At 40.8% G+C, this 27,635-nt stretch overlaps 1 protein-coding gene across 8 annotated transcripts in view; it reads left to right on the top strand.

The window, feature by feature from the left end:
- The window catches only part of RUNX1T1 (RUNX1 partner transcriptional co-repressor 1), a 145,065-nt gene that overhangs the window by 31,342 nt on the left and 86,088 nt on the right, over positions 1–27,635 (top strand). Inside the window, exon 1 of one of the 8 annotated variants that reach the window (XM_083747801.1) lies at positions 18,322–18,662. The exons of the other annotated variants lie outside the window; for them this stretch is intronic. Coding sequence (XP_083603927.1) covers positions 18,656–18,662 — 7 coding nt within the window. The 5' untranslated portion in view covers positions 18,322–18,655. Of the gene's footprint in view, positions 1–18,321; positions 18,663–27,635 lie in introns of those variants that run through there. 8 annotated transcript variants of the gene reach the window in all.

Raw genomic sequence — 27,635 nt, forward strand, 5'->3', positions numbered from 1 at the left:
CAATGAGCTGTGATTCTTTTCCAAAGTTCATAATCTGCCTCTTCGTTCCATCAAGGTATTTAAAAATACCTAGCGGATGGCGGTCATTTTTCATTTTTAGAACGTGTCCTAGCAGACTAGTGCAGCCTTCAGAAAGGCCTGAGAACTTTGAGAACATCTGGTACAGCCCTTTGTGTTTCATGACTCAACCAGACCTGCTGTAAGAAAGTGCTTTTTAAAGTCCCATTTACTTCCGTGGGAGTGTTAAGCACATGCTTTGCTTTTTTCCACCATAATAAATGTGTTTTAAATGAGTACCTCTCATTGGATTATAATAGGTAGTAGATCACTAAGTTCTGAAAGACAGACCAATAAAATCTGAATCCTAAAAGCATCTGCTGATTTCTAAGCATGTGCATTCAGTATCCAGGTTGAAAATTTGGCCACCGATCTTGAACTGAATTGAAATTTTGTCAAGCAAATTAAGAGGCAATGCTGTCAGGCACTTTCTGGAGCCCTAATAGCTGCACTTGGGGGGGAGGGAGTCATGTGATAACAATGCATGCAGCAACCTTCTTCCAAGTTCAGTGGAATAGATCCTTTGCGTTTTTAAAAAAGTTGCCCTTTCAAACGGTATGGTTAAGGGTCAGATTTTATCTGCTTGCTAATGAAAAACAGACACGAAGCTAGGCTGAAATGTCAGTGTTTCCTCCTACCCCAGCATGAGAGATATGTAGCAAAGTTAAATAAGGTGGTCTGTCGATGGTCAAAAAAGTTTTTCTTCTGCTTTGTTACCAAAGATTGCCATTGGTAAAATACAGGCAGTTGCCACTAATACTGACCTACTGCTCCCAGCACATGTGACTGCAGTCATAAATATCAGTAATAATGCCTTGGGTTGGAAATGGGAAAGGCTTCCACATCTGCTTGTCTGAAGATGACAATAACAAGCAGCCTATATTTGAAGGACCAGGAAGAACTAGGGTAGAATCCCCACCCAACCATGAAGCTCACTAGTTGACCTTGGGCTCAGCGTTCAAACTCCCACCTACCTTACATTGCCCTGAGCACTTTGGAGGGAGGGCCATTTACAAATGTAATAATAACTAATTTGCAAAAGAAGAGGAAGGTGTAAAATACCAGTATAGGCTGTATTATAATAATGGTGCTTTGCAGTGTTATTTTTCTAGAAAAAGGGGTGGCGGAGCTCACCACAAACACCTCCCTCATTCTCTTAGAATGGCAATGGCACCCATCTGAGAGGTGCTGGAGTTCCAGTGAGTTCTGGCTGGGAAAAAAGCCATGGTGCTTCATATTAATTACCCGAGTGTCTTGTTTACTACATTTGTTAGCTGCCTTTCCTCAAAAAAAAAAAAAACACAAAAAAAACACAAGGTGGTGTACATGGTTCTCGCCGGCTTTCAGCATCAAGCCAAACCTGTGAGGTATCTTAAGGTGATAGGCAGTGTTTGGCCAAGGTCAACAAGTGAGCTTCATGGGTGTGTGGAGATTTGAACATGGCTGCCTCTGGTTCTAGTTCAGTCCTCTAACAGCTACAATGCATTGGCTTTCATTGGTATATAAATACATTAAATCAAATCAAATAAATATGGGTCAGACAGATTTAGTATCCAAAAGCTGTAATTTGCAGAGCTGCAAACTACCTAAACATACTGACAAATTTGTTAGGAAGGGAAATAAATACATCTGCAAGATATCCAAAATAGGACCCAAAATGCAACCAGCCAGGCAGCCATGGTTGAGTTGTGGCATATGCTAATAGGCGTATGGAATTCTAATTACACAGCAAGAAACAGGGAATATGCCCCTAGAGGGAGAGAGTATCTCCATCCTGCCAATTTGCTCACTTCTACACCTCCCCTTCCATAATGTGGAGTAAGGTGAAAATATGTTAAGTGAGCTAGGACCTGAGAGACAAAGTTTAGAAGCCTCAGCGTCACCTTGGGCCAGTGATTGTCTCTCATCCTAATCTACCTCACAGGGTTGTTGAGGATAATGGTGGAGGGACGAAAGTGCAGTTATTAATCCCCCATCATTTCTTTAACAAAGTGAAGCTTTCCTAATCTTAACAGTCAGATTACCGGTAACCAAAATATAAGGCATCCATTTGCTAGAATGCATTAAGATAATATTTAGAAAGCAACCAGCCCTCTCCCACAAAAATATAATTCTTCCTTACCTTAAAACATTATTCTGAGAGCCAGCCCACATAGAAGGGGCTTACAGTGCTTTATTTAGTTAGCACCTATGGTAAATAAATACCAGTTGCTTCTTGGTGTATCCATGATATCATCCAGCCCTTCTTTGATCTGACATCCAGTTGTGCACACTCAAAAAGGTTCAGTGTTAATCCTGTGCAAAGAAAATTCACCATGTTTACTACCCATAGGAGTCTTTGGAAATTATATCTCTTCTGACTACTGGAGGTAATAATCTCCCCTTTGTTTTCTGAGCTTTAAAGCAGATGCTGTCCCCATACTTTTGTTGAGTTTAGTGTACATTCCTAGATTCCTTTTCCTTAAGCCTTGATTCCTTACTTCTTCTGTTATCAAGGAGTCATTTCTTTGTTGTGTGACTACTGTTGAAAGATTGTTTATCCATAAGAGACGTTTAAGGGTATTTTGGAATGCTTAGATATGGAATTGTCCTCAGCTCTCCAATAGCTAGAATGCTCTCCCCCCCCCCCCCCAAAATCATGTGAGAAATGATTGTGGCTTTCTGGCATTATGTTAATTGTTGGTGTGAGTTACATTAATGAATCACCAAAACGGATGACGAAAAAGATAAACATGCAGGTTATTTTGCATGCTGAAAGAAAAGCAGTATTTTTAGGGTAGTTCACACACTATGCATTCAATCCTGCTTAAGCTCAACACTTTTAAATGCAATAGATTTCTATTATATGGGTACATAGGTGTTTGACTCCACACTGAAATCAGTGGGACTTAAAAGCACTTAACTTTGGCAACATGTTTATCTCTGTTCAGTGTTACTCAGTTAATTCTTGGGTGTATGAATCTCCCTCACCTCTTTTCTTCTTCATGCCTTCCCTGATTCCCCTGACCAGAAAAAACTACTGCAAACTAGTCTGCACAGTTCAGCTGAAATGGTGGACAAGCCTTCTTCAACCTAGTGCCATCCTGATAGTTTGGACTCCATCTATCTTCAGTCTGGCCTGTGGTCAGGGCTGATGGGAGTTGTAGCATACAAGGCTAGCAAATGCTGTGATAGACTATGGATTAACAAGAACCAGTAGTCCATGAAAGAACTGGAGTGTGCAGGGGGAGTAAGAAGAAGGGAGTTTATAAGCCCACGGCTTGTCCATGTAACAACAAACCATGGTTTGGTGTTACATCTGAACTGAATCATATTGTGCATACGCCCTGTTGGTGTGCTCTTTGTTTATGTCAGGTGCTTCCCACTATCATTTTTGGAAGCTCCGAGTTTGGATAGCATTGTGTTGAAGTATTGAACAGTTTAACATCAAAAATATAAAAGCATTTTAGAGACATTTGTGTAATTAACAGCTACAGGAATGTAGAGAAAGTTAGAAGTTCTGTGCACAATTGATTTTTGGCTCACAAAGAACACATTTTGTCTGAGTAAGCCAGGTTGATTTGGAACAATTAAGAGAGGTGACCATTCTGCTCAGTTTCCTGTTTGAGCCTATAAGAAAATGCTGGGCAGGATTCCAGATTCAGAAAAACAACAAAATAGAATAAAGACGATGTAAAATGTAGGCGAAATTGCAGAGGAAGAAAATAATTCCATTTGAAAAGCAATTACCTTGGAAAGGGCAAAGGAGAGTCAATAAAAAACTGGAAAAGTTTTCGCTATCTGTTACTCTGTTATAACAAATCTTGAATTTACTTTGACCTCTTAATTGCTTTAGAGTTTAAAGTAAGTTAAAAGAGTATCAACAATCTCTTTAAACATATCCCCTTACAGGAATTAACTTGAGCCTCTTCCATGCACATGTCCAGTGCATGGAAGGGACAGCTGGACCAGGAGGGAGTTGCAAAATCTGCTAGCCACACCCTTGAATATTTATTTTATTTATTTTTATTAAATTTGTACACCACCCATCATCCTCACATCTCAGGGTGGTTCACAACATAAAAATACAATATAAAAGCAACAAACAAACAAAAAACCCACAAGCCATTAACCCCTCCCCACCCCCTCCCTCGAACACATTTTAAGGGGATATAAGATGTTAATTAGCCAAAGGCCTGGTTTTGTAGAGGAATGTTTTTGCCTGGCGCCTAAAGGTGCATAATGAAGGCATCAGCCAAACCTCATTAAGAGGTGGTGTTGTTGTTTAGTCGTTTAGTCTTGTCTGACTCTTCGTGACCCCATGGACCAGAGCACGCCAGGCACTCCTGTCTTCCACTGCCTCCCACAGTTTGGTCAAACTCATTTTTAAGGGGGGGGGGGTATAAGATGTTAATTAGCCAAAGGCCTGGTTGAAGAGGAATGTTTTTTGCCTGGTGCCTAAAGGTGCACAATGAAGGTATCAGCCAAACCTCATTAAAAGGAACATCCCACAAATTCTACAAATACTGTTGCCCCTGCTGACCATCCCCCTGGTGGCCCTGTGGTTTGCCATCATTCTTAGAGTGTCTCCACACAAATGGGATCCACATGGCTAGTGGGTGTGAGCCTAAAAATAAGAACACAAAGCCAATGGCTTATCTACTCCACATCACAATGGCCAAAAATATCCTATGGGAAGCCCACAAGTGGAGCCTTAATGTGATAGTACTCTTCCCACTTGTGGTTTCCAGCCAGTGGTATTCAAAGGCATACTGCTTCCCACAGTGGAGGTCAAATACAGCCATCGTAGCTAGCAGCCAGTGATAGCCTTAACATCCATGCCTTTCTCTAATCTTCTTTTAAAGTCATCCAAGCTGGTGGCTATCCCTACCTCTTGTGGCAGCTGATGTGGCACAAGCAAATGCTTCTGAATAGCAAACTACATCATATATTAATTGCATGGTTGCAATTAAAAAGCAGTAGCTGTGGGGGAGATCAGGATTGGGACCATGAGGAGGGGGGCTTAACCTTCCTTCCCCACAAAAATAGCCTCCGTTAAACTATTTGTCCCAGGAAGAAAACTGCTAGTAGTTGGTAGTGGTGGGTTTTTGTTGTTGGGACAATGATGGAACAATGGAAGGAGAGCTTAAATACAGCTCGCTGCAACCCCAATCATTTGCTTCAATCATGCATTTAATGTGGCTCTTGGTTTCACTCTTTGAGGCTGTGAATTTGTTCCTTCTGTTATCAACATTGTTGTGGGCAAGGAAGCCCAGACATTGTTAGCAACAGTTGCTTATTGTTATGCACAATCTCTCCCAGGATGTTGTGTGACTGCAGTGGTCTATCCAAAAAATAAATAAAATAAAATAAAAGGAAGCATGACTCCCTTGGGTACATAAAGGACAACTGGCTTTAGAGGTTATTGATTAAAGCCAGGTAGGGAATTCCCTTGCCTTCTCTCCTTGCATTTGCTCACAGATAACTGTGCTCATTGTATGACTTTGAACATCCAACTTTATGAGAAGCTCTTTTATTGTTGAAGATACTGTGCTGTAATGAAAATCCCAGTGTTGACACAGTTACTTGTCCTGTGAATAAATGCAGGAATGGTGAAAAGAAAGCTTCTAATGATCCAAGTGCTCTTTTTCAACTTTTTACCTAGCTGGCTGATCTTTTTGAGTTTTGAATGAGCAGGTACATAGCCTCCCCTGTGACAATGCACTACATGAAGGCCATAATAATCTAGGCTTGATCCATACAATTCTTTCCCCTGTGCATGGAGGCCACAAGCATCAGGATCTGACCTGATTAATGCAGGTATTCCCCTTCTGTAAAAGGAAGGGAAGGTGGCACACACTGAGCCCTCACAGGCAAATAATAATAATAATAATAATAATAATAATAATAATAATAATAATAATAAATTTATTTATACCCCGCCCTCCCTGGCCGAGACTGGGCTCAGGGTGGCTAACACCAAACATATAACACATTAAAAACACAAAATTAAATGATTAGTTTAAAATACAATTCAAATCACATTTAAAATCAAAATAAAATTAAGTGAGAACCCATGAATCATAACCGTAGGGGTAAGGAATTAAAAGAATTTGCATATAAAGACTGATGCACATCACATAAGGTTTGTAGTTGTCATCTGCACTCCCAACACAATGGAATCAAGGTAAGATGGTCCTCAACTGGCTTAGGGGTTGTTAGTACAGTGCCATTGGGTAAGAATGGCTGCCTCAACCATTCCTTTGTTAGGCAGATTTGCTGGTTGTTGCTATTTCATCAGTGGGGCTAACAGGATATGGCTTCCTCATAGATGGAATCTCTTTATCTCTTTACATACTCTCCATCATTTCTGCGATAAAAATAGGGACATCCTCTTCCATACCCTTCAACATTTCTCCAGTTAAAAATAGGGACATCCAGTGCTATTTTCCTAGAAAAATAGGTGCCAGAACTCACCATAAATGCCTCCCTTCTTCCCTTATGATGGCAGTGGTGCCTACCTGAGAGGTGCCGGAACAGAGTTCTCGTGAGTTCCAGCTGAAAAAGCCCTGGTGACATTCTATTCCATACCCTCCAACATTTATCCGAAGAAAATAAGGACATCCTGATGAAAAGTGGGACATTCCAGGATCAAATCAGAAACCGGGGTGACTTCTGTAAATCTGGGACTATCCCTGGAAAATAGGGACACTTGGAGGGTCTTGTATCTTAGAAGGAGACAGCTATCCAAGCTTGGAGAAGATCTCTTCTAGATGAAGGAAAGGAGAGAAGGGCTAGAGGGACATTAGGAGAATTAGAAGCAGAAAGAGTGGGTTTCTAGGTGAAACAAGTGTGCAGCTGCCTTGAAGGAGCACTTGTTTGCCTCTCCTCATGTTCTGCTTGTATATTTGTAAATAAAGCAAATCTGACAAAGACTCTGTAGCTCTCCAGTCCTCTCCTATCCACAGGAAACTGAACTCAGCAACACCATCTCTGGAACATCACACCACTTGGGGAAGTGGGGTGCATTTAACAATAGATATTGAATACAATAAAACCTGTCTTTAGAACATTTGTAGCTATCATTACCAATAAATGAGATATGTGGCAGCTGAGCGTTGTAACTTTTAAAACAAAACATATTTTAATTCAGCCTAAAATTTATCTTTTTAGAGGGATTCTTGTGTGTGTGACAGAGAGAAAGAGCATTTTCTGTTTGGTAATCTACTAAGAGTCTGATAACATTAATGGGCTTTGCCTCACACAGAGTTCTGAGTATATTGTACCACTGCTCGCTGATCCCAGGTCAGTGTGATGCGTGAAATCAATTTATTTGAATCTCTTTGCCTCTATAGGAATTTGGCAGCATGCCAGTTGTTTTCATTTAATGTTCTTTGTGTTGAACACAGACAAGCAAGCTTGCCTTTGTACTCTTCCTTCTCTTGTCTTTCAGCCCATGTTCCCTTCTGCAGATTCTTGAGACAAAGGAGAATACGTTACTTAGCTTTTTATTTTTATTTTATTTTTAATTTTAAAAGCAACCCTATTTTGTTTCAGATGGCATCTTAAAACAGGAAATTAGGTCAATTGCAAAGCTGTCCCTGTGTTTGCTTTGACATTGCTTTGCAAGTCATATGTTGCGTTTCAAAGCATTCAGAAGTTGTTAGTGTTGTGGGTGAGGGTGAAGCTGATTTTTTAAAAAATCTTGAGCGGCGGAGGGAAATTGAACAAAGGGAGAGAAAACTCTACAATACCACCATAGCTGACTTCCTATTGTTTCTCCAGTAACAAGAAGGCTTGCAATACAGTATCAGAATGTTAGTTTCGCAATACTTCTTACAGAGGCAGGTGTTTTGCAGAAAACCATTATGACATCCATTGATGTTAATTCATTGCTTACTTATTAGATACATAATATATAACCTACCCCAGGTTGCTTCAGTAGCTGGCAACATTTTGCAGAATGTCTAGCAAAGAACAATCATCCTTGCTTCTCTCCCCCCCACCCCAATTTCTTTTTAAACAAAAGATTGTAAGGCTGCTTACACAGTGCAATTAATTGCACTTAAATATGAGAAAACATACTCCTTGAAAAATTGGCTATTTCTTTAAGAGACTTGTTTCAAGGAGGGTGGAAGGGGGCGGGGAGGAAGAAGGAGCACATAGAGAAGATTCTGTTGATGCTCCAGGCAGTTCTTGCGGAAGTTGATATGCAGAACTATGGAGCCACACCACCGGGGTCAGGCTCGTACCATCAGACCCTGCTTCCTTGTTTAATTACCTGAAGAGCAAAACATCCAATCTGAAAGTGTGTGAAAGTCCAGTATCTCTAGCTGCAGTTTGCTGCTCTGACATCCTGCAAAGCCAACCCTGTCTGTCCACAAACGTCAGGGCCGGTTCCTGACAGTCGGCTATCTCTGCCTGGCCTGGGTTCCTTTCATTCAGGAGGTATTGTGTACAAGAGGGTTTGGTCAGGAATGTGAGGTTCCTGCCGGTGCTGTTCTCCCAGTCCTGACAACGCTGGCATAAAGGCTGGGGATTTTTTTCCCCTTTTCAAAAGAAAAAAAAGAAAAAAAAGAAAAAGGTGGCTGTTTTTTATTTCCCTTTATAAAACTGGCGTTGATGTATTGTTCACTTACATGTTAACTGGCTTGCTTCTGGGACTGAAGTGTTCCATTTTGGTTTAGATAATCTTATGTTGATCTTTCTGTGAACTTTCTACAGGAAATAATTTGGTGGTGGTGGATAAAATAAAAGTTAAAATCATCTATAAACTGACTAGTTTGCACTGGATTACATGGTTCAGGGTGTGAGAGCAGGTTTTCTCTTGAAAGAGAGGGCTGGGAAATCTCAGTAACTTACCAACAAAACACAAATAAGCTTACATAAGGGGAAGCTCAGTGGTCTATCACCTGCTTTGCATGAAGAAAATTCCAGGCTAAATCTTTGGCACCAGGTACAGCTGGAAGAGTCATAGAATTATATAGTTGGAAGGGACCACGTATGTCATTTATCATTGTCATCATCATCATTATTATTATTGAATTTATATACCACGCTATACCTGTAGGTCTCAGGGCAGTTCACAGAATAAAATCAGAATATAAAACCACAAAATACGTATTAAAAATAAAAACAGCAACAGCCCAATTACACACACACACACACATTTTAAAGGCCACAGGATTTTAAAAGGGCACAGGATGTCAATCAAATCAACCTTAGGCCTGGTTAAAAAGGACCGTTCTTGCCTGGTGCCTAAAGGTGTATTATGAAGGCCCCAGATGAACTTCTCTGGGGAGAGCATTCTACAGACAAGGAGCCACTGCAGAAAAGGCCCGATGTGGGGCTTGAACCCACAGCCCTAAGATTAAGAGCCTCATGCTCTACCTACTGAGCTATGCCTGAAACCCTGGAGAGCCACTGCCACTCAGTTTAAACCATACTGAGCTATATGGATTAATGGCCTAATTCAGTTTAAGGCTACTTCTTATGTTTCTATGTATAGCAAGTAGTGTATTAGATCAGCATGAAAAAAACTATGTGTGCTTGAAAATGACTGTAAACATCTTTTCAACCTTTAAATAAGTATGGTACATATATGAGCTACATTAAGGATGCTTCCACACTAGTGCCTATTGTGGGCTAGGTCATCCTCATCCATGCAAGTCTTTGCAGTATCCACATGACATCACTGTCCCCCAAATTACATCCCATATATCCCGCCCTACATTTGATCCAGATTTACCAGGTTCAGGTTTCTGGGGAAATCCAGTAAGTTTTTTGTTTAAAAACATCCTGTTCCAATGCCTCATTTGCAACATCTCAACGACCCATTTCCAGTATTAAGCACCCAACTAGAAGCACCTGAACATAACTGTCCAGTTCTTGGGGCCATGTTCAAGAAACTTTTTAAAGAGTTCTTAGTAGAAAGAGGGGGGCGGATACAGGGGAATGCTTCTGGGCTTTCCATCAGAGATGCAAAAGGTGACGGGAACTAGGATGAAAGATAGGGAGGGGGAAGTTGGTAGAAATTAGTCTGGAGAAGGTTTTGGGTCTAACAGGAGCTGAGGAAGGGGACTGGAGAAAGTTGCTTTTGGTGGCAAGGTGACAGTCAAGGAAAGAAGCAAAAATACAGAGGGGGTTGGATTTTCAGACTATTTGCAAGAGAGGAGTTGAAAGAAGGTGCCATGAGACGGACTCCCACAGTATTAGTAGAAATGATAAGAGGTTTGAGACAGAGTGCCCTCAGCTAGGAAATTGGTCCTAATACCAAAACCACACAGAAGAAGAGGAGGAGTTTGGATTTGATATCCTGCTTTATCACTACCCTAAGGAGTCTCAAAGTGGCTAACAATCTCCTTTCCCTTCCTCCCCCACAACAAACACTCTGTGAGGTGAGAGAGGCTAAGAGACTTCAGAGAAGTGTGACTGGCCCAAGGTCACCCAGCAGCTGCATGTGGAGGAGTGATACGCAAACCTGGTTCACCAGATTATGAGTCCACCACTCTTAACCACCACACCATGCTGACTCTCTCTCACAGAAGTTTGTGGATTATTATTTACCGAGGCTGGACATTTTTAAAAAAAATGAAAGCTGGAATTTGGGATTGTGCTAGATCCATGTTCCTTAATTATGGGCCACACAATACTTGACCAACTTCTTTATTTATAGTGTCTTCCCAATTGCTATTGATTTCTTTCTGGCAGTCCCCAGCCAAAATGTGTTCCTGGGACCACCTTAACATCATCAACCCTTGTTCTTTACCAGTGCTGATGCTTCTTAGCACCACACACAGTTGTGCTGCTTCTAAACTAGGCTTCCAAAGTGCTTTACTTTGCCCTTGCAACATCAATTGAGTAATAGGAGAAGTCCAGGACCCCCCGGGAGAAATTCACAATAAGAAGAGTAACGGTATGCCAGCATCAGTCCTTAAGAAGCTGGTTTAGCACTGGACTCACTTAGAATCATAGAATTGGGAGGAACCACAAGAGCCATCAAGTTAAACCTCCTGCAATGCAGGAATCTTTTGCCCAACGGAGGGCTTGAACCCACAACTCTAAGGTTAGGAATCTTACGCTCTACCAACTGAGCTATCTCAGCATATGAGGAAGATCTGCAGTAGGGGCTCCATCCATGTGTTTCTGGGTTTCTCGCATTACCTGAAATTGTGGGGAGGATTAGTGTTGCAGCAACAACTGGAGTACCAAGGTGATGCAGGAACCCACGCTAAATGGGCACCACGCATTCATAGCCAAGCTGCAAAACTGCTCTTTCATCCTTTAAATTGATCATTGTGAGTTCTGTGGAGAGAAGGAGCCAGTTGTTTTTTGCAATGTAAGCAGGTAATTAAAAAGTGTATCCCTTGCGTAAGACCTGGGAGTTTGGCCGTTATAACTGAAAAATATCACACCAAATATGGGGGGAACACGGCAAACTCAGATAGTCAAGGTATTTGGGTAATGTTGAGGTAGATTATGAGGGTTCTACTGTATGGTAAATAAGTCAATTACACATTTGCAAAGAAAAGGAGGAAGAAACTGCAGGGAAGGGGGAGAGCTTCCCACCCGCACCCCCACTCTGGTGATCTGAATTTATGTTGAGAATTCTGTAGTGTTGCATATTTGCTCCACCTGGTGGATCTTGTGAAAAGTATCTTAATCCCTGTTAATGATAAGTGATCACATTTGAAGCTCAAGCATATTAGCCATTTGTATTAATAAGGGCACTGTAAAATGCACTTTTGTTTTCAGAAAAAGAGAAAACATTAGATAGTTTTGCTTGCCCACACTTGGTCATTGCATTAATCTTTATGAAAGCGTAGCATTTCCAACCAATTAATGATAACAGTTTACCCCCAGTCTCATCTAAAGATTAGCAATTAAATTGTTGGAATGTATGGCTTTTTGAGGTTATGCGTGATCATTTAAGGTTGCCTTCCCCGCTCCCTTGCAAGCAGACAATAATTAATGAGCTCTCCTGATAAGAAACAGCAATGCGGTCACAAGGATTGGTTGGTAGTGCAGAGGTGGTCTGAAAATCTGTGTCATTAGTCTACCTTGCAGACACTGTTTTACTCGCAATTCTGCAGGACCTGGTTATCCTTCGGTTTCCCTAATTTTTCTCCTACCGTTATTTCCCTGCTCCCGCTCCTAAATTATACATTGTTCCTCAACAGAAGGTGAAGTTTAGAAAACAGTATCTCCATATGCGAGGGATTTTGAGACCCCTTTTTTTATTGTCTTTAAAAATGTCATTCACAGTCCTCATTAGCATTTATTGTTGCAAGTGTAGAAGCAGAAAATGTGAAATTGGTATGTCATGAATAGCTCCACAGAGCTCTGGAGCCCTGAAATGTTGCCTGCAGTGTGGCGTGGGGAAGACATTGAGAGAAAGCTGTCCAGATGGCTGCCAGCGCCGAGCAAAACTGCAGGTTTTTGTCTCTGGTGCCGAGAGGAGGGAAAGTTCACTGGAGCATACGCTATCACCCCTTGCATTTTAACAAAACTAACTCGCTATCTGTCAAAACGGGGAGGTGGTGACACTGGAACAAAACAAAACAAAAGTTCTCAGTGGTAATGTTGCAATCTCCTATTAAAGGCTGAAAGAATGTCACAAATATCAAAATGTTTCTAAGAGGGAAAAAGGAATGTGTAATATTTATATAAAGGCAGAATTTCCTAATTAGACCTGATGATGCATCCTTACATTGGTAGGTTTCTCCTGAAATGGGTATTCTGCATACAGGGAGGAAATGGATGAGGAAGCTTTGTTTTAATAGCACTTTAAGTCAAAATATAGGAGATTAAAATCACTTGGGGGCTCTGTTAGTATCCCAAACTTGATCTAGTTTTGAGGTAATGGATATTAGAATTTGCTGGTTATTGGAATATATATTTTGTCAGACTTTACAATATTGCATACAACATTCTGTATAGTGGAAAGTAAAATTTGTGACCCATGGCCAACTCTGTAGCAGTAGTTCTTGCTGCTGTTAAGAGGCACAAGTTCCTTGGTATGCTTGATCGCTTTTAATTTTCAGACTGGAGTACAAACTTTATTGCATATCCTCTTTCAAAACTCAGCCCATTGTTGTTCTCATTTTACAGGTGGGAAACTGAGATGCCACCATAGGCTTCCCAGATAGTATAACTTTGGCCCACAGTGTATGATTGGGATGGTATTATTATTGCTCTTTTTCTTCCACAGGAAATGTTATGAGCACCTATGATGTGAGGCCCAAATGAATTTCTCCAAGTCCACAGTATTTTTGCATTTGGCTCATATTCCTGTTACCACTTGGTGTACCAGACCAATCTCCTGATCTGATAGCTCAAATAATGGCCTGCCTAGTTGATTCTTTTATTAAACATGTGCGTTGATTTTAACTTAATCTCAGTTCTATAGTTTTAGGACTGTTTCTCACACATTACAATCAGCCAACCCAGGATTGCCATCATGTCTACACTCGACAGAGCCAAATCCAGTTCATCTCTTGGGTCGAGACATTTTGTTGACTAAGACACAGCAGCAAGTAGTACCCCCACCCTGGTTGAAGTGCAGGTCTTAGCAACTTATATGGGCATCTGAGGCTGAAAATCCCACAGGTGCCTCTCTTCCTTGACAGGAAAATACAGCAACAATAAATTAAATAGCTTACAATGGGCTGACTTTCCAAAACAAATATCCCAAATCAGCTGCTTGAGGTTACTATCTCATTTTACTTAATGACACTCAATGTCAGCCATGGTATCTGTTCACATGTTTACACACAAGTGTTTGTTGTATTCATATTTTACCCTTTTTTAGACATACACTTAAGACTATTCATAGGCACACATCTAGAAATAAGGTTTTGTGAGTACACCCTGGATCTTATCCCAACATGCACTCATGAGTTGACAAACTAAATGCAACTTCTCTTTCACACAAACACACACACAATTCTCTAAAGTAAATGTGTAAACAGTTTCCCTATCTTCATTTCACTCAGCTATAGGATCTAAAATCCCATTGTAGCTATTTTAAGAAGCAGAGTAAGCCTTGCCAATAAGGAAGTGTGTAGGGAAAACTCTTGGCATTATCTGGTGAGTATTTTTTTTTAAATGTGCACATTCAAAGCTGAAATCATGTGTCACTAGTATTCTAGCAATGTTTCTGAGGAAAGATAGGGTTGTTGTTGTTTTTTTTAAAAAAAGGTTTAGTGTGGTTATTGTGTCATGGCAATGCTAAAAAGAAAAATCAATTATTTGTGTGGCTGATCTCTGTTGGAACATTGCTGTATTACCTTAATCCAGATGCAGTATTTTAATACAAGTCCTTGCAGTAAGAGAACACAGATTTCTCTTTTGTAAAAAACCAAACCAAACAAAAAAACCCCAAAACTGTGACATGTAAATTTAATTCTCATCTTACTGTTTCGGATTATTATTATTTTAAGCGCAAGGAAAGTGACATAAATGTATTAGAGAAATACTGTAGGGCAGCACAACTGCCAGCTGTATGAAATTAATACATGTATTCATGTGGTAGTGTGTTTACTGTACATCACGTTGACAGTCTATTGAATAAAGTTAGGAAGGTATCCAAATAGAATCTCCCCGCAAAAAACTCAACAGCTCATGTATTAGGTGGGTTTGCCTTGTCAGTAAGATTCCTTGTGAAAACACTAACGGCTTCCAGCTGGGTGGAAAATCAAATCTTTGGGGTCTGACAAACTTAGCAGATCAGAATTTGAAAGCCCGGCTAATGCTCTATTTTTACTTGCCGTTCACCCATAAAGGATTATTTTTCAATATGTCAGCCTCATTTGGTGGCCGGTGGCCTAAGATTGAAAGTGGAAAAACAAGTGAGGAAATCTGGACATTATTGAGTTTGCCCTTTCTAACTGGTATGCCACTTTGTGGAATAGCCTTGCCTGGAGATGAGGGGGTGTCCGAATGACCATTCATCAATGCTCGTTGCCTGATCATTGAGTGCCTTCTCATTCAGTTTATCAAGCCTTGCACATAAAAAGTCAGAATAAGCGTTATTCAGCTTTGTTAACGCCAAGTAGGAGTAAAATGCTCCATTTGAACCCATTTTGCCCTTGGTTTTTCACTTTGTTAATGCAGTCCTGCTTAAATGAGTGCCTTTATTGGGTCAGTTAGAATATCTGAAACTATTAATTGTCCTGAACTGAATAGCTGGTGGCAGGCCAGAACAGATGGGGTAGAAAACTATTTGGTTGGGTGTATTGCTTTCAATTAGGATCAATGAGGTTTCAATGCCTTTGAATTAACTCACTTAATACCGACTGTGTGAAGTCACAGTGTATCACAACAGTCTGCTAGGAAGGGAGAGGGGAAGTTGCAGAGGCCTGCAGAAAAGCTTTGAGTCAATTTCTTCCTCCACGCTGCTAACAAAGAGCTTTCATTAGCTGCATAGGCAGTTGAGAGGACTTTAGTCCCTGTTGGTAAGTCAGGTGTAAGCAAGAGAAAAATGCCTGCTTCAGAGCTGGAGATTGCTATCCTGGACCTGCACACTGTTTATTATGCTTGCATGTCCCATTAATTTCACTGCACATGATTGCGCATAGGGTTACAGGCCTAATGCTCTGGCGTATGAGAACATTTCCCCCCTATGGGTAATGTGATGGAATAACAACTATCTAAAGTCCAAAATAAATCTAATTTTGCAAATGGATATTTTTTGGGGGGGTAGGATGGAGGCCTGAAGACAGCCTTGGCTGTGGGGAGTCATATGGAATCATTTGACTTTATTTTGTAAGCAGTTTGACAATCTGCAGGATAATTCACTGGCTAAATATACACAAGATAATAACCTTTTATAAGATAACCTCAAGCCTGTTGTGTTGTCTCTGGCATATAATCCTTGTATGATGCAATGTTCTTTTGCATACTTCTTTTGCTGCAATCTTTTATTCTGATGTTTTTATCTGCTGTGTGCAACCAATAGAGAATGGCAATTTTTTTTAAAGAAAAGAATTGTTGACATTGATTGTCCATCACTGTTACACGTTTTGGCCTCACTTTATTTTATTTTATTTTTTAAAAATGAAATAACTAAGTGGTACAAAAATTGTTACAGTAATCCTTAAGTGGCTGCATTAAAAAAATCTCCAGTAATATTTATTTGAGGAGGACTGCCAAATGGGTTGCTGCTTGCCTCAGAGTATTAAATAATGAGAGGGGGGAAATGATTCCTGCAGCTGGCTGCTTGAGAAAATGCTGAAGTAGTCTCAGATGCACTGGCATTCTGCTAGGGCCCCTTCCATAAGTAGTCTTCTAGGTGAGAATCTCCAGGGATACAGTTTTTGTTGACGTGGATCAATTTAAATGGCAATTACTGTAGTCAGATAACAGCTTAAAAAGCCCTTTTACACATAGAAAAGATGCATAATCAGATGGCATATGGTAGTGTTCAATTTTCTGAGCCATAGCTTGAGGATTTACAATGTACTGATATTAAGACCCACTTTTAAAACTGAATATTGTACCATTTTATTGAGATATGTTGCTCTTTAGATTTATTATCCCCCCTCCATTTCTACAGCTGCTTCTCTGCTTGTACATTGATGAAAGGTTGCTTTTCCAACAGTGAAAATGCCCCCTCCCTTTCATATAGTATAGCTGTTTGTGTGTGTGTGTGTGTTTTAAATAATAAATAACGAAGTCGTGGTCTCTCTTAAACAGTATATTGAATAAATATTTCCAAAATCTATTCTTTCCTTTTTGTCTTCTAAAGTTAGCTGCCGGCAATTGTAACACCTTCTGCTTTATAAGACTTGCTTTATCTCCCAGATTCATCAACAATGTATTATATGAATCCTTGCTACGCTAGACATCTGACCAAGATGAGCACAGCATTGCCCTCTAAATAGATGCCATTATGTTATTAGGGCTGGCACGAAGGAACCACTGTGTGTTTTTCCTTCCCCTTAAAAAAAAAAAAAGGCAACCTTGAAATGCAACAATAGTTGCATGACAATTTAGCATGTGCTTTTATACCCAGACACTATAGTTGCTAGGTTGGCAGTTTATTCAACGTAAACGACTTTGCTTCTAAATGCAAATTGTGCCCTGAAAACAATTTTTTATTAGATGAGGACTGAACATTTTTATGATTTGAGTGCCCTGAAGAGGAGGAGAGAATGAACACAAAACATATAGAGGAGACGTAAAAGAAGGTAATAAGATCTAAAACGATTCCTCAAACATAGAAACATTGAAGAATTCTTCATCTACTTCCCAGCCCCCAGTAGATTTACAGTGCCATTGAACGTTTGAACAGGGAGACTCAGAAAAAGAGGAAGAAAACCCTCATAAAGCTGTGAAAATGTTTGTCTCTTGTTTTGGATCAAAATATGTTTTTCTTGGGGGGGGGGGCGGGCTTTAGAATACAGTTGCTTTTCCTGGAATTTTCTGTAAGCCTAAATGTGTTGCAGAAGGGATGTGACTCAGGCATATGCTTCTCCTATGAGGCAAAGGATGTTTTACAAAGGACTGAAGAGGGACTGCTGAGAGGAAAATAGCCAGCTTTAGATAAAGCACTGTAACAAAGACTTGTAGTTTTATGTATCATGGTGTCCATTAAAGCTTAATAGGGAAGAGTGCATTGAACCTAGCCAGGCATATGTTATTCATGTGAAGGATAAACATTTAAGGGGAGTGCAGAAACCTGGAGGACGTGATTGTTTAGCTTTTGAAAAAAGCTTTGCAGGGAAGATTTTGTTTTCATCCCCCATGGATCACCATGCAAGGTAAAGGAAGAGTAAGCGGCAAATGTTTGGAGCGTATCAATGCTGGAATCCCAGGGGGGTTAAAAGCATTGTAGTAAAATGAAAGTGGACTGCCTCTAAGTGTGTTCTATTTTATACATGCCACTGAGAAGCTGACAAAAGGAATGATTTTGATACTCTGTTCGCTGTGATAAAATGACACATTGATGGCAAAATTCTCTCTCCACACACCCCCACTTCTCCTTTAAAAACACACACACAAAACAAAGCCCAAACTTCTGTGCTCGCACACATTGCGTACTTTAAACCGTAGAAGCAATCTCAAGATTTTTCCCCCGCACCCCCAAATCCACTGGAGCTGAAATTTATAGCTGTTAATTGGGAGGGGGGGGGGAGGAGGAAGCGCTGGTTTTAATAGACGCTTTCTGTGAGAGAAAGGGTTAACTTTTAAAGAGGGAGAAAATGAATAATTCAGTGTTCGGTGCTTTATCACTCTGCATTTTACTGTCTATTCTTTTGGTCCTCTGGAACTTGCTGTGAAAGGTACAGTACGGGGAGTCAGCTGAGGGGGTTGCGATAATTTGCACACACATCGCTGTCATTGTTCTGCCTGAAGAGACGGAGCTGGGTTCAAGGCCACATGTGCTCCTGTCATCATTCACATTTCTGCTCCAAGTGCAACCCAGAGTGTCAGCTCTCCATCTGTCTTTGCCTGGCAAATGCAGGCACCCAGCATCCTGCCTCCAGCTACACTGCCACAGCCAGTTAGGATGGCCTTCCTTGCGTCTCTCTGCTCATTCCAGAACAGGAGGCGCTGAGTCCCAAATAAGCCTGCTTTGGGGAGAGAGCCTTTTTGCAGTGGGTCTGTTTTATTCAAGATGCCTGGTGAGTGATTCTCTCTCTCCTCTCCCCTCTCTCTCCTCTCTTTCTCCCCACACCCCCCTTTCTCCTTGACGGAAATGAGAAAGCTCACAGTCATTTTATAGTTGGATTTTCTCTGATAGCAGGAAGAATGCATAAAGGCTGGCGTTTGGGAAGAGCGGTTGTAGAGGCTAATTCTAGCATGTGCGTGGAGAGAGCTGTGTATATATGTATGTGTGGGTTAAACTACTCTGTGCGTAATACATTGCAATTCTGAATACGAAATGAAGAAGAGGCAGTAGCAAATCTGCCTGCCTGTGGGTTGCGTGTTTCTCAGAGGGTAGGGAGAGAAATATATAGCTTCCATCTATCTCTTATGATTGAGCTGTACTCCTGTATCTGGAAACCTGAAGATTTATCGGGAGAGATGACTTGTGTGATCATGGGGAGAGCACTGAAAATGATCTCTTTGAAAAGCTGCTTATGCTAGAGGAATGAAGTGAGAGGGAATACAACAAATTATTTCAGACTTCGCACTTAAATCCGCAGCATTTAGCTGCCAGCAGCTGAATATCTGAACTGTGTTTCTCCCTTAAATCTTACGTATTTCTGCTGAATGGGTCAAACTGTTGTGGGAGTGGAAATTTTTAGCATGTCAGTTTCCTCCTGAAAATATTATCCTTGGATCTTGACCTCTTGCTTAATTGATAAATGGCTCTGCCAGTGGAAATATTTCTTCTGTGTAAGATAAATTATGTGAAGGGCTTTCTCGAGGGTGTTGGGGGGGGGATGTGTGATGTGTGTGTGTGTGTGTGTGTGTGTGTGTGTGTGTGTTTCAGAGAGAGAGGATCTTTTATAAACTAAGAAAGAATGGATTATTTGGGTGGAAAGGTTTTTTGTTTTTTTAGATTATAGGTATAGTTAAAGCAACCTAGGGGAAGTAAATTAATTTTTATTCTTTATTTTATTTTTTTAAAATAGCAAGCTTTGAATTATCTGCAGTTCTTTTGGGTAGGAGAAAGAAAAAGGGACAGCCTTTGCTAAAGTGTGTGTACCCATCACAGATGGTGTTTTGAAACCATATCTGCCAGTTTTCTGTGACCACAGTTGTATGTAGGTATTGCCAGTTGTTTGGAGAATGTTTTTCCTTTAGGATGTGTCTGCATGGTTATATTCCTTCGCTAGTGCATTTCTTGTCACAATTGCAATCCTAGAATCAACAAAGTGAGGCTCTGTTTGCTCAGAGCACAAGGCTAAGAGGATTTGTATGGCTGGAATATGGGGAAATTAATTTGCATAGATGACAACGGGAGGACTAGGAAAAGCCAATTTTAACCCTTCGGTTGTAAATGGGAATTAGCATATCTTGTATTCTGAAGGATGTAGTCCTCATTAGGAACATAGCCGGGACTGTCGTGATTCTTCGGTGTGAAGAGCTGCATTGTTTTGTACAACAGAAGTATCTTAAATCTAGGCATGTGAGCATGTGCATATGGGAAATGGTTGCTTACTGTTTAATTTCTGTAACCTTTGCATGCACTGGGTCTTGGGGATGGATCATCTTGCAACTTTTAAGCTGTCTTGGAGGGTCTGGAGCAGGCGATTTTGAAAACTCATTATTATGCCTCTGGTCTCAAATTACTTAATCTACCTGCTGGTTAAATTGTCATGCATCTTTAATAAAAAAGGGGGTGCTGGGCTACACGTGCGCCAATGTACACTTATCAATGCTGTCAAACTTAATAATTACATAAATTTTTAATTGCCATCCAGTTCTTAAAGTGGCAGAGAAATGGAGTGTAGAGCCCAGTGGTAGGTCTCGGTCTCTCTCTCTCTCTCTCTCTCTCTCTCTCTCTCTTTTCTTCTCTCCCTTTCTCTCCCTCTCTCTCTTTTAATGTCATCTCTGAGTGTTAGAAAACCTTGCACTTGGATACAGAGAATACACTAACAGCTGTGACTGGGAGCATGTGCCAGAATGGAGATACTTGAGCAGATCTGACACTTGGCTATTTTTGACACCCATCTGTACTTCTCTCCCCCCCCCCCCCCTTTTAGGATGCACTGCCTCTCAATCTGTTCACAGCATATTTCATCCTTTTATTATTGTGTTGTTGGTATTTCCCCCCCCCCACACACACACACACAAAATGGGCATTATTAGCCATCTGGGAGAGATTTTGTATTTTAAAAATAAGCATATTATTTTCAGAAGATTAAAATGATGCGTTGGGTTTTTTTATGTAATCTGATATTACGCCGTTGCAGTTTTGTGGGTGTGCTCATGCACTGACTTTTGGGAAACATCCTTTGAGGCAATTCAGACACTCGGGATTCTTGCATTTCTGGAAATACGTTGCGTTAAATGTCCTCTTCTCTGGCTTTGTGAGCAGCGAGTGCAGCCATAGCATTTTCCTAAGGTATCACTTCAAACCTGCCTGTGAATGCTATTGAGTGTGATTGGCTCTGAAGATTTGCTATATCTTGGAAGCCTATGCCTGGGCTGCTGCTGCTGCTGCTAAGAAATAGGAGTGGCGTAGATGTCTCAAAATTCATTTAGATATGTGGAAGGGAGCGTTATGACGTGCTTTGCAGCCAGAGATTTTCCTGAGCCTTGTGTAGCTTAGTTTTCACTGTTAGGGAAAAATCTGTTTCTGGACTGCACCATAACACAGTGTAGGTTGGAGCACATGGCAGACAATATATCAAAGAGAAAAATCCCTGCCTGGTCTTCTCCCTGATGTGCTAATCTTCTATATGCGTGGAATTATTATTTTTCTCTTCACATGAGAGTGTTATGCCCTAACTGCAATCTGAAGTGGTGCAGCCCAGACATAGGTTTTCCATTGTAGTAAGAACTAAGCCATAAATTATGGCAAATACACTGGTTTAAAATGTATCTAAAAACACACATCTTTAAGGCTGCGATCCTGTGCCGACTTACCTAGAGGAAATCCCATCAAACAACTAAATTCTGCTTAGAGTAGACCCATTGAAATGAATGAGCCTAGTTTAGTTGTGTCTGTTGTTTTTAGTGAGGCTGTTCAGAGTATGACTAACATTGAATACAGGCCAGTAGTGCTTACTTATGAGTAGGCCTGCCTAGGATTTTGCAGTATGCAAGCTATATGGTGCTGTTCATACGCTAATAAAGCGCGCAAACGTACACACAAAATGCCAGCAGCAGTTAATTTCTCTTGTGTGTATTTGTTCAAAAATGTGGTGTGTGTTTTTTTTTAAGTTACAAGCCTACCAGTCATTTTATCGTACTTTCAAAGAGCAGATGTTGGCCTACAAAATGCTTTATTATTGCCCGTGGCAATATTCAGGATGGTTGCCTTAAAAGGACAACCACTGATCACAGTCATTGTAGCCTAGAAATAATGCTGTTCTTTCAGAAGATGGCCAGTATTAGGTCAGACCACCCCTTCTTTACTTCTGCTCTCCAGATGTGGCTGCAACTTTTTAAGTTCATGTTTCTAGGGGGAGAAAAAAAAAAGGTTTGTTTTCAGAATCTGGTTTTACTTAAGACATCTCCATCCTGGAGTGCATTTCATAAATTGCCCACATATTTTTCTTAGCAGAGAACTTAACTGGCTATAATTTTTAACACATGGCCACATCATGTGATATTTTCAAAACATTTGCACACAGCTTTAAGAAGGGGTCCCAGCAGAAATGATCCATCATCTCACAGCCGGCCCATTTTTAACAGTGTATCTGCATTTTCCATTTAGCAGAGCAATATATTATTAGCTTACATTTTGGGTAGTAAAACATTGCATTGCTGATTGTAAAACATGGACTTTATTATCTGCTGAAAATTGATTTGGCATTTATAGCCACTGTGTACTAGAGAGGGCTTTCTGGTTTTAACATTAGTGCAAGCAAGTGATGATATGTTTAAAGAAATGGGAACACAATTGCCACAGAGGTTCAATTGTTAGTGTCTCAGCAACATAACCTTGGGATGATCCACCTGTTTGGGAGGCAGTTGTTTGTTTTAGTTTATGTATGTAAATAAAGACTATTATACAGCAAACAGACTTAAACACCATTAACTTGACTCAGCTCAGTTTTAACTTGCCGTTGCTATGATTTTACTTCAAGACAGCTCAGTGCTTTACAAAACAAGTTTTCTGCCAATTGTGGAAAGTATGTCTGGAAATATTTAAAGGCCTGCAACAGCTAACACTGCACCACTGTTTTGGTCATCATACTTAATGCCTTATTCTAAGAGAGCAGTTCTGATAGTGCATAAAAGTTCCGACAAATGCCTTTGGCCTCATAGATCCCAGGAAAAATGTATTGGATGTTGGAGAAATCAGTCTAAATATTTTTCAAGCTGTGTTTCTGTCACCTTTCATGCTAGACATCTAATCTTTTCTGAGTGTTTGGTGCAATGGGGGGCAGGAAACATAAACTTCATGTTTGTAGTGTGCCCAGTACGTTCTAAGTTAGTGCCATTATTTCAGGAATGACAGTACAGTATGAAGTCTTCCTTAACAAAGGACACATCCCAGCACCATGCAGTTAAACCTACTGATATGGAACCTAAATGAGTGTGTGTGTGTGTAATTTCTTTATTTATTAAATTTACAGCACGTTAAGATCAAGCAGGTGCCTTCACTGTACTCTCTTTGACTTCTGCTGAAAACATTAGCGTTTTGAAAAGCGTACCACAGGTGCTTAGAAAGTTGAGGTAATTTTAATCTGTTTCAGTATTTTAACTTTTGTATGTTTTAAAATAGGGTTGCAATTTTTTCTTGATTTTCTTGTTTTATTTTTTTATAAACCGCTTTGAGGGTTTAGGGTGGGGGTTTTTTGCAATCAAGTGGTGCATTAATTAATAAATAAATAAACAAACCGATACGCTCCCACAACCCAACAATATCTAGTGCAGAATCTTGGGGGTCCCCAGATGTTGCCGGGACCACAACTCCCATCAGCCCTTGCCAGTGGTCAGGGATAATGGGAGTTGCAGTCCATCGACATCTGGGACACCCCTCCCAAGAATTCTGAAGTTGTGGGGGAGGGGCTGGCAGGCAAAGGTGCAGTTCCGACATGAACCATTGATGGGAGTATATGTTTCCCTCCGGAGCAGCCTTTCCCAGCTAAATAATAACATGAATCATTCCCAAAATATAATATTGATTGTCCTTGAACCTTCTCGCCACACTTGCCATCCTCTGCTGCCACACCAGTGTGGCACACCACACTTTTTGAGAAGCACTAGCTTAGCTGGTTTTGAAGGGAAGTTAGACAAGTTCGTGTAGGATAAGACTCTGAATGGCTAGTCATTATGGCCACATACTACCTTAGGGATTGGTGACACCATGCTTCTGAATGCTAGTTGCTGGGTAACAACAGTGAAGGAGGACTATTGTCCTCATGTCCTGCTTGTGGACTTTCCAACAGCATCTTGTTGGTCATGGTGGAAAACAGGATGCTGAACCAGATGGGGCTTTGGTCTGATCCAGAAGGCATCTTCTTATGTTCTTAGGCACGCATGCCACTTGGTCAGTCTTTCCCGCTGCACTAAGATAAGTTGTATTTCTATTTATTCAAAATCGTAGTACTTAAGTTTGAAACTCCCTTGTTTTTGCAGGTGTGTGGTCTTTGAATTATTCTGAATTGGGGTGCAGCCCCCTCTTTGGGTATTTATTGTTGTGTTCATTTTTGATGCTGGTTTTAACAATTTACCATGTGAAGGTGCCCTGTGCTCCAGATTGGCAGAAGGATGGGGTACCTAAACATTTACAGTGGTACCTCCGATTACATACTTAATTCATTCCGGAGGTCCGTTCTTAACCTGAAACTGTTCTTAACCTGAGACACCACTTTAGCTAATGGAGCCTCCCGCTGCCACCGCTGGGTGATTTCTGTTCTCATCCTGAAGCAAAGTTCTTAACCCGAGGTACTATTTCTGGGTTAGCGGAGTCTGTAACCTGAAGCATCGTAACCTGAAGTGTATGTAACCCGAGGTACCACTGTAATAAATAAATGTGCATTTTACAAATACATTCCAGTGAGGGCCAGTGTACACGTCGGTGCCTGCAAAAGGCCTCAGCAAACATCCCCTCAGAATGTTTGCTCTTCCTGCTCAGTTCCTGTTTGCATGGTCTTGGACTCTCTTACACTGAATATGCCTCCTTAAACATAGCTACATTTCACTGGATGGCAGATGTAGAAAGAGCTTCTCTTTGTAAGCCCTCCACACGGTTTTTGATAACCAGCAGAATTGGTGAAATCTCTCCTTTGAAGAACACTTTGTTTTTAGCGGGTGTTGGGAATGTAGAAAATATGTCCATAGTAGTGTGTCTTGCCGAATGCAAGGTGGTTCCTTTGTTAAGGATTTAATTCCTAAATAGCAAGCTACATATATACACACACACGCATACATACATACACATACACCAGGACATGCACTTCTATCTGCCACTTAGAAGCTCCCAAGAAGTGGTGAATGACTCCCCCAGGTAGCCTAGATTGCATGGCCCTGCAGTCTGTGCACGAGCTTCAGAGTCACCCTCTCCAAAGCAGCCCCACCCTTCAATAACAATTTCCAACATTAAAAAGGGTTCCCAGCACTAATCTCTCAGACTTATTAAGGCAGCTGTGTGTGGAGCTTCACCTTCTCCCAACTGATTAGGACATCAGAGAAGGTTCTCACACCTTCAAAAACTTAACAGCTGCCAGGGAGGGGGAAGGAACAGAGGCAGGAAGGGTAACCATGTTAGAATCACTGCCTCCTTGATATACAATTGGTCTTCTGTTTGGGTTTTCCCATACATGGTGTATCTTTGATAGTACTATTTGGACGTGCAAGTCATCAACATGTTGAGGCCATCAAATGTCACACATGCGTATACAAAACCTGCTCACTGTTTGCTCCGAGAAGGGGTAGCATTTCTTTAACATCTTTACACTATATCCTTTTTACCTCTTTTACACTCCTCTCTCATACGAGCATGCAAATTACTACAAGGTGGACTTGATTAAATTAATTTAAACCACGTGTCTTCATCATGCCTCTGTTGGCTTGTGGCCATACCTGTAATGTTTAATTCCCAGATTTTGACATTTAGGAATCTAAGCAGATCAATTTGTCCTTACCTGAAAGCAACATTGCAAGAAAGTAAGGGATGCATGGGGGCTACTCTTCCATCAGATGTGTATCGTTGTGCTGCTATTCATGCTCAACTGCTTTCCTTTGGGCCAAGGACAATAGGCTTTTGCTTGAAACCGTCTTACATCTGGGAGAATTAAAAGAGCTTGTGATTTGTAAACTAGATGGCACGTGGAAATGTAAAAAAGTAAGAATGTACAAAGTTCTACCTACCCAGGAAATTCACCTGTGCATGTCTTGTTATGGCAAATGGGACCTGTGGATGAGCACTAGCTTTGCTCAGGAATCCTCTACTGGATAGTGCCCAAAGTTCATGTCTCAAGCTTTTTCTGTGCTTCCAAGCTATCGACTCTAAAGTCTTTGGTACCTGACTTGAATGCATTTATGTAGCAGCCCTATAACTTTCATGCATGACAAATAATGGATCATGAGTGGCACATGCATTTTGGCCTAAACCTTTTCCCCTGGCTTGGTTTGTCATCTTCCCCCTCCATGATTAAGGTTTTTCAATTTTTCATAGTAATAAAATCACCTAATTTTTATAATATGACATGGTTTGCAAGTTCTAATATACTGAGGTTTCTCATTTATTTCTGTATCGTGGATTTTTATTTTATCCCCTTTTCTTTCTTTTTTTTACTTCTAAGTGCTGACAATTTGCTTGGCACTTGCAACATGCATTTGATTTAACACTCCCGGCTAGAGATATTACTATGCATGTAGTTATGAATGCTCATTTGATTTTTCTTCCTCCTCCTTCATTTTGCTTGCTTACCACTTTGGCTGTGTAGATAGACTGCTTTGCCATTCATAACATTTGAAATGTAGGGTTGAATTTAAAGTGCACTCTGTGCATGTTCTTCCTGCTAATGTCACTGAGAGGCCCGTATTCTGTATCCAGCACAGGCCACTGGAAACATTTGGCTAGTTTATTTCTCTCCTGCTCGTCATTGCGAAAAGCAATTCTAGTGTGGGTAACACTAGATATACATCAAATAACAACATAAATATCAACATAAAACAGCAGATAAATTACAACCTAAAAAATACCTGATCTGACATTATGCCTCCCACCAAGGCCTGTGCAAATAACCAAGTCTTTACTTGGTACTGGCATGATATAATAGCCATGCCCATTCATTCCATTTCTGTCCCAGGAATGAACGATAAGGCCTTTTTTCTAGACTATGTGTTTACATGCATGAAATATGCATGAAAAAATACATATTTAAACATGTATTGCTAAACATACTTTCTCCCAGTGTGCACATTTTGTATATATTTAATGTATTTATTTATGATATTTCTAGCCACCCTTCACCATATGGTCCCAGGGCAGGAATACAAACATCCTTGAAAATGGTACAAGTCAATAAAACTGAAATCATACAATGTTAAAGCAAATAGCCAATAAAACTGTCAAAATCAAACTCTTTCAGAGCAGGCAACCATCAGTATCTTCTGAATGGCTCGTTAAAACCTTTACCTCTTCACAAGGAACTGGGCAAAGAGGTGTGTCTTCACTTGCCAGCATAAAGCCAGAAAACTGTGTCAGTTCCTGATGCAGGTCAGAGGGGAGGTGGTTTTGACCTGAGAACTGCTTCAGAACTGTGGGCGATTAAGGGCTCATTCACATCTCCACTTGTTCTGTGCCTGGAAAGCACTTTTCTCCTTGTCCCGTGCTTTCTAGGCATGCGTCCCAGCAGTTTTCCGTTCTCACCACTGCTCCCCCAGGGAAAACTGGCTTTTTAGTGCTGAATTGGGACATGCACCAATCCATGAGAAACCTGATGGGTGTTTGCTCTGATTCAGCAACAAAGATCTGATTTCCCCAAGGGAAAGCCCATGGGACAAACAGACTGGATGAGCCC

The sequence above is a fragment of the Podarcis gaigeae genome, assembly GCF_964106915.1.
Source record: "Podarcis gaigeae genome assembly, chromosome: 7".
Lineage (NCBI taxonomy): Eukaryota > Metazoa > Chordata > Lepidosauria > Squamata > Lacertidae > Podarcis > Podarcis gaigeae.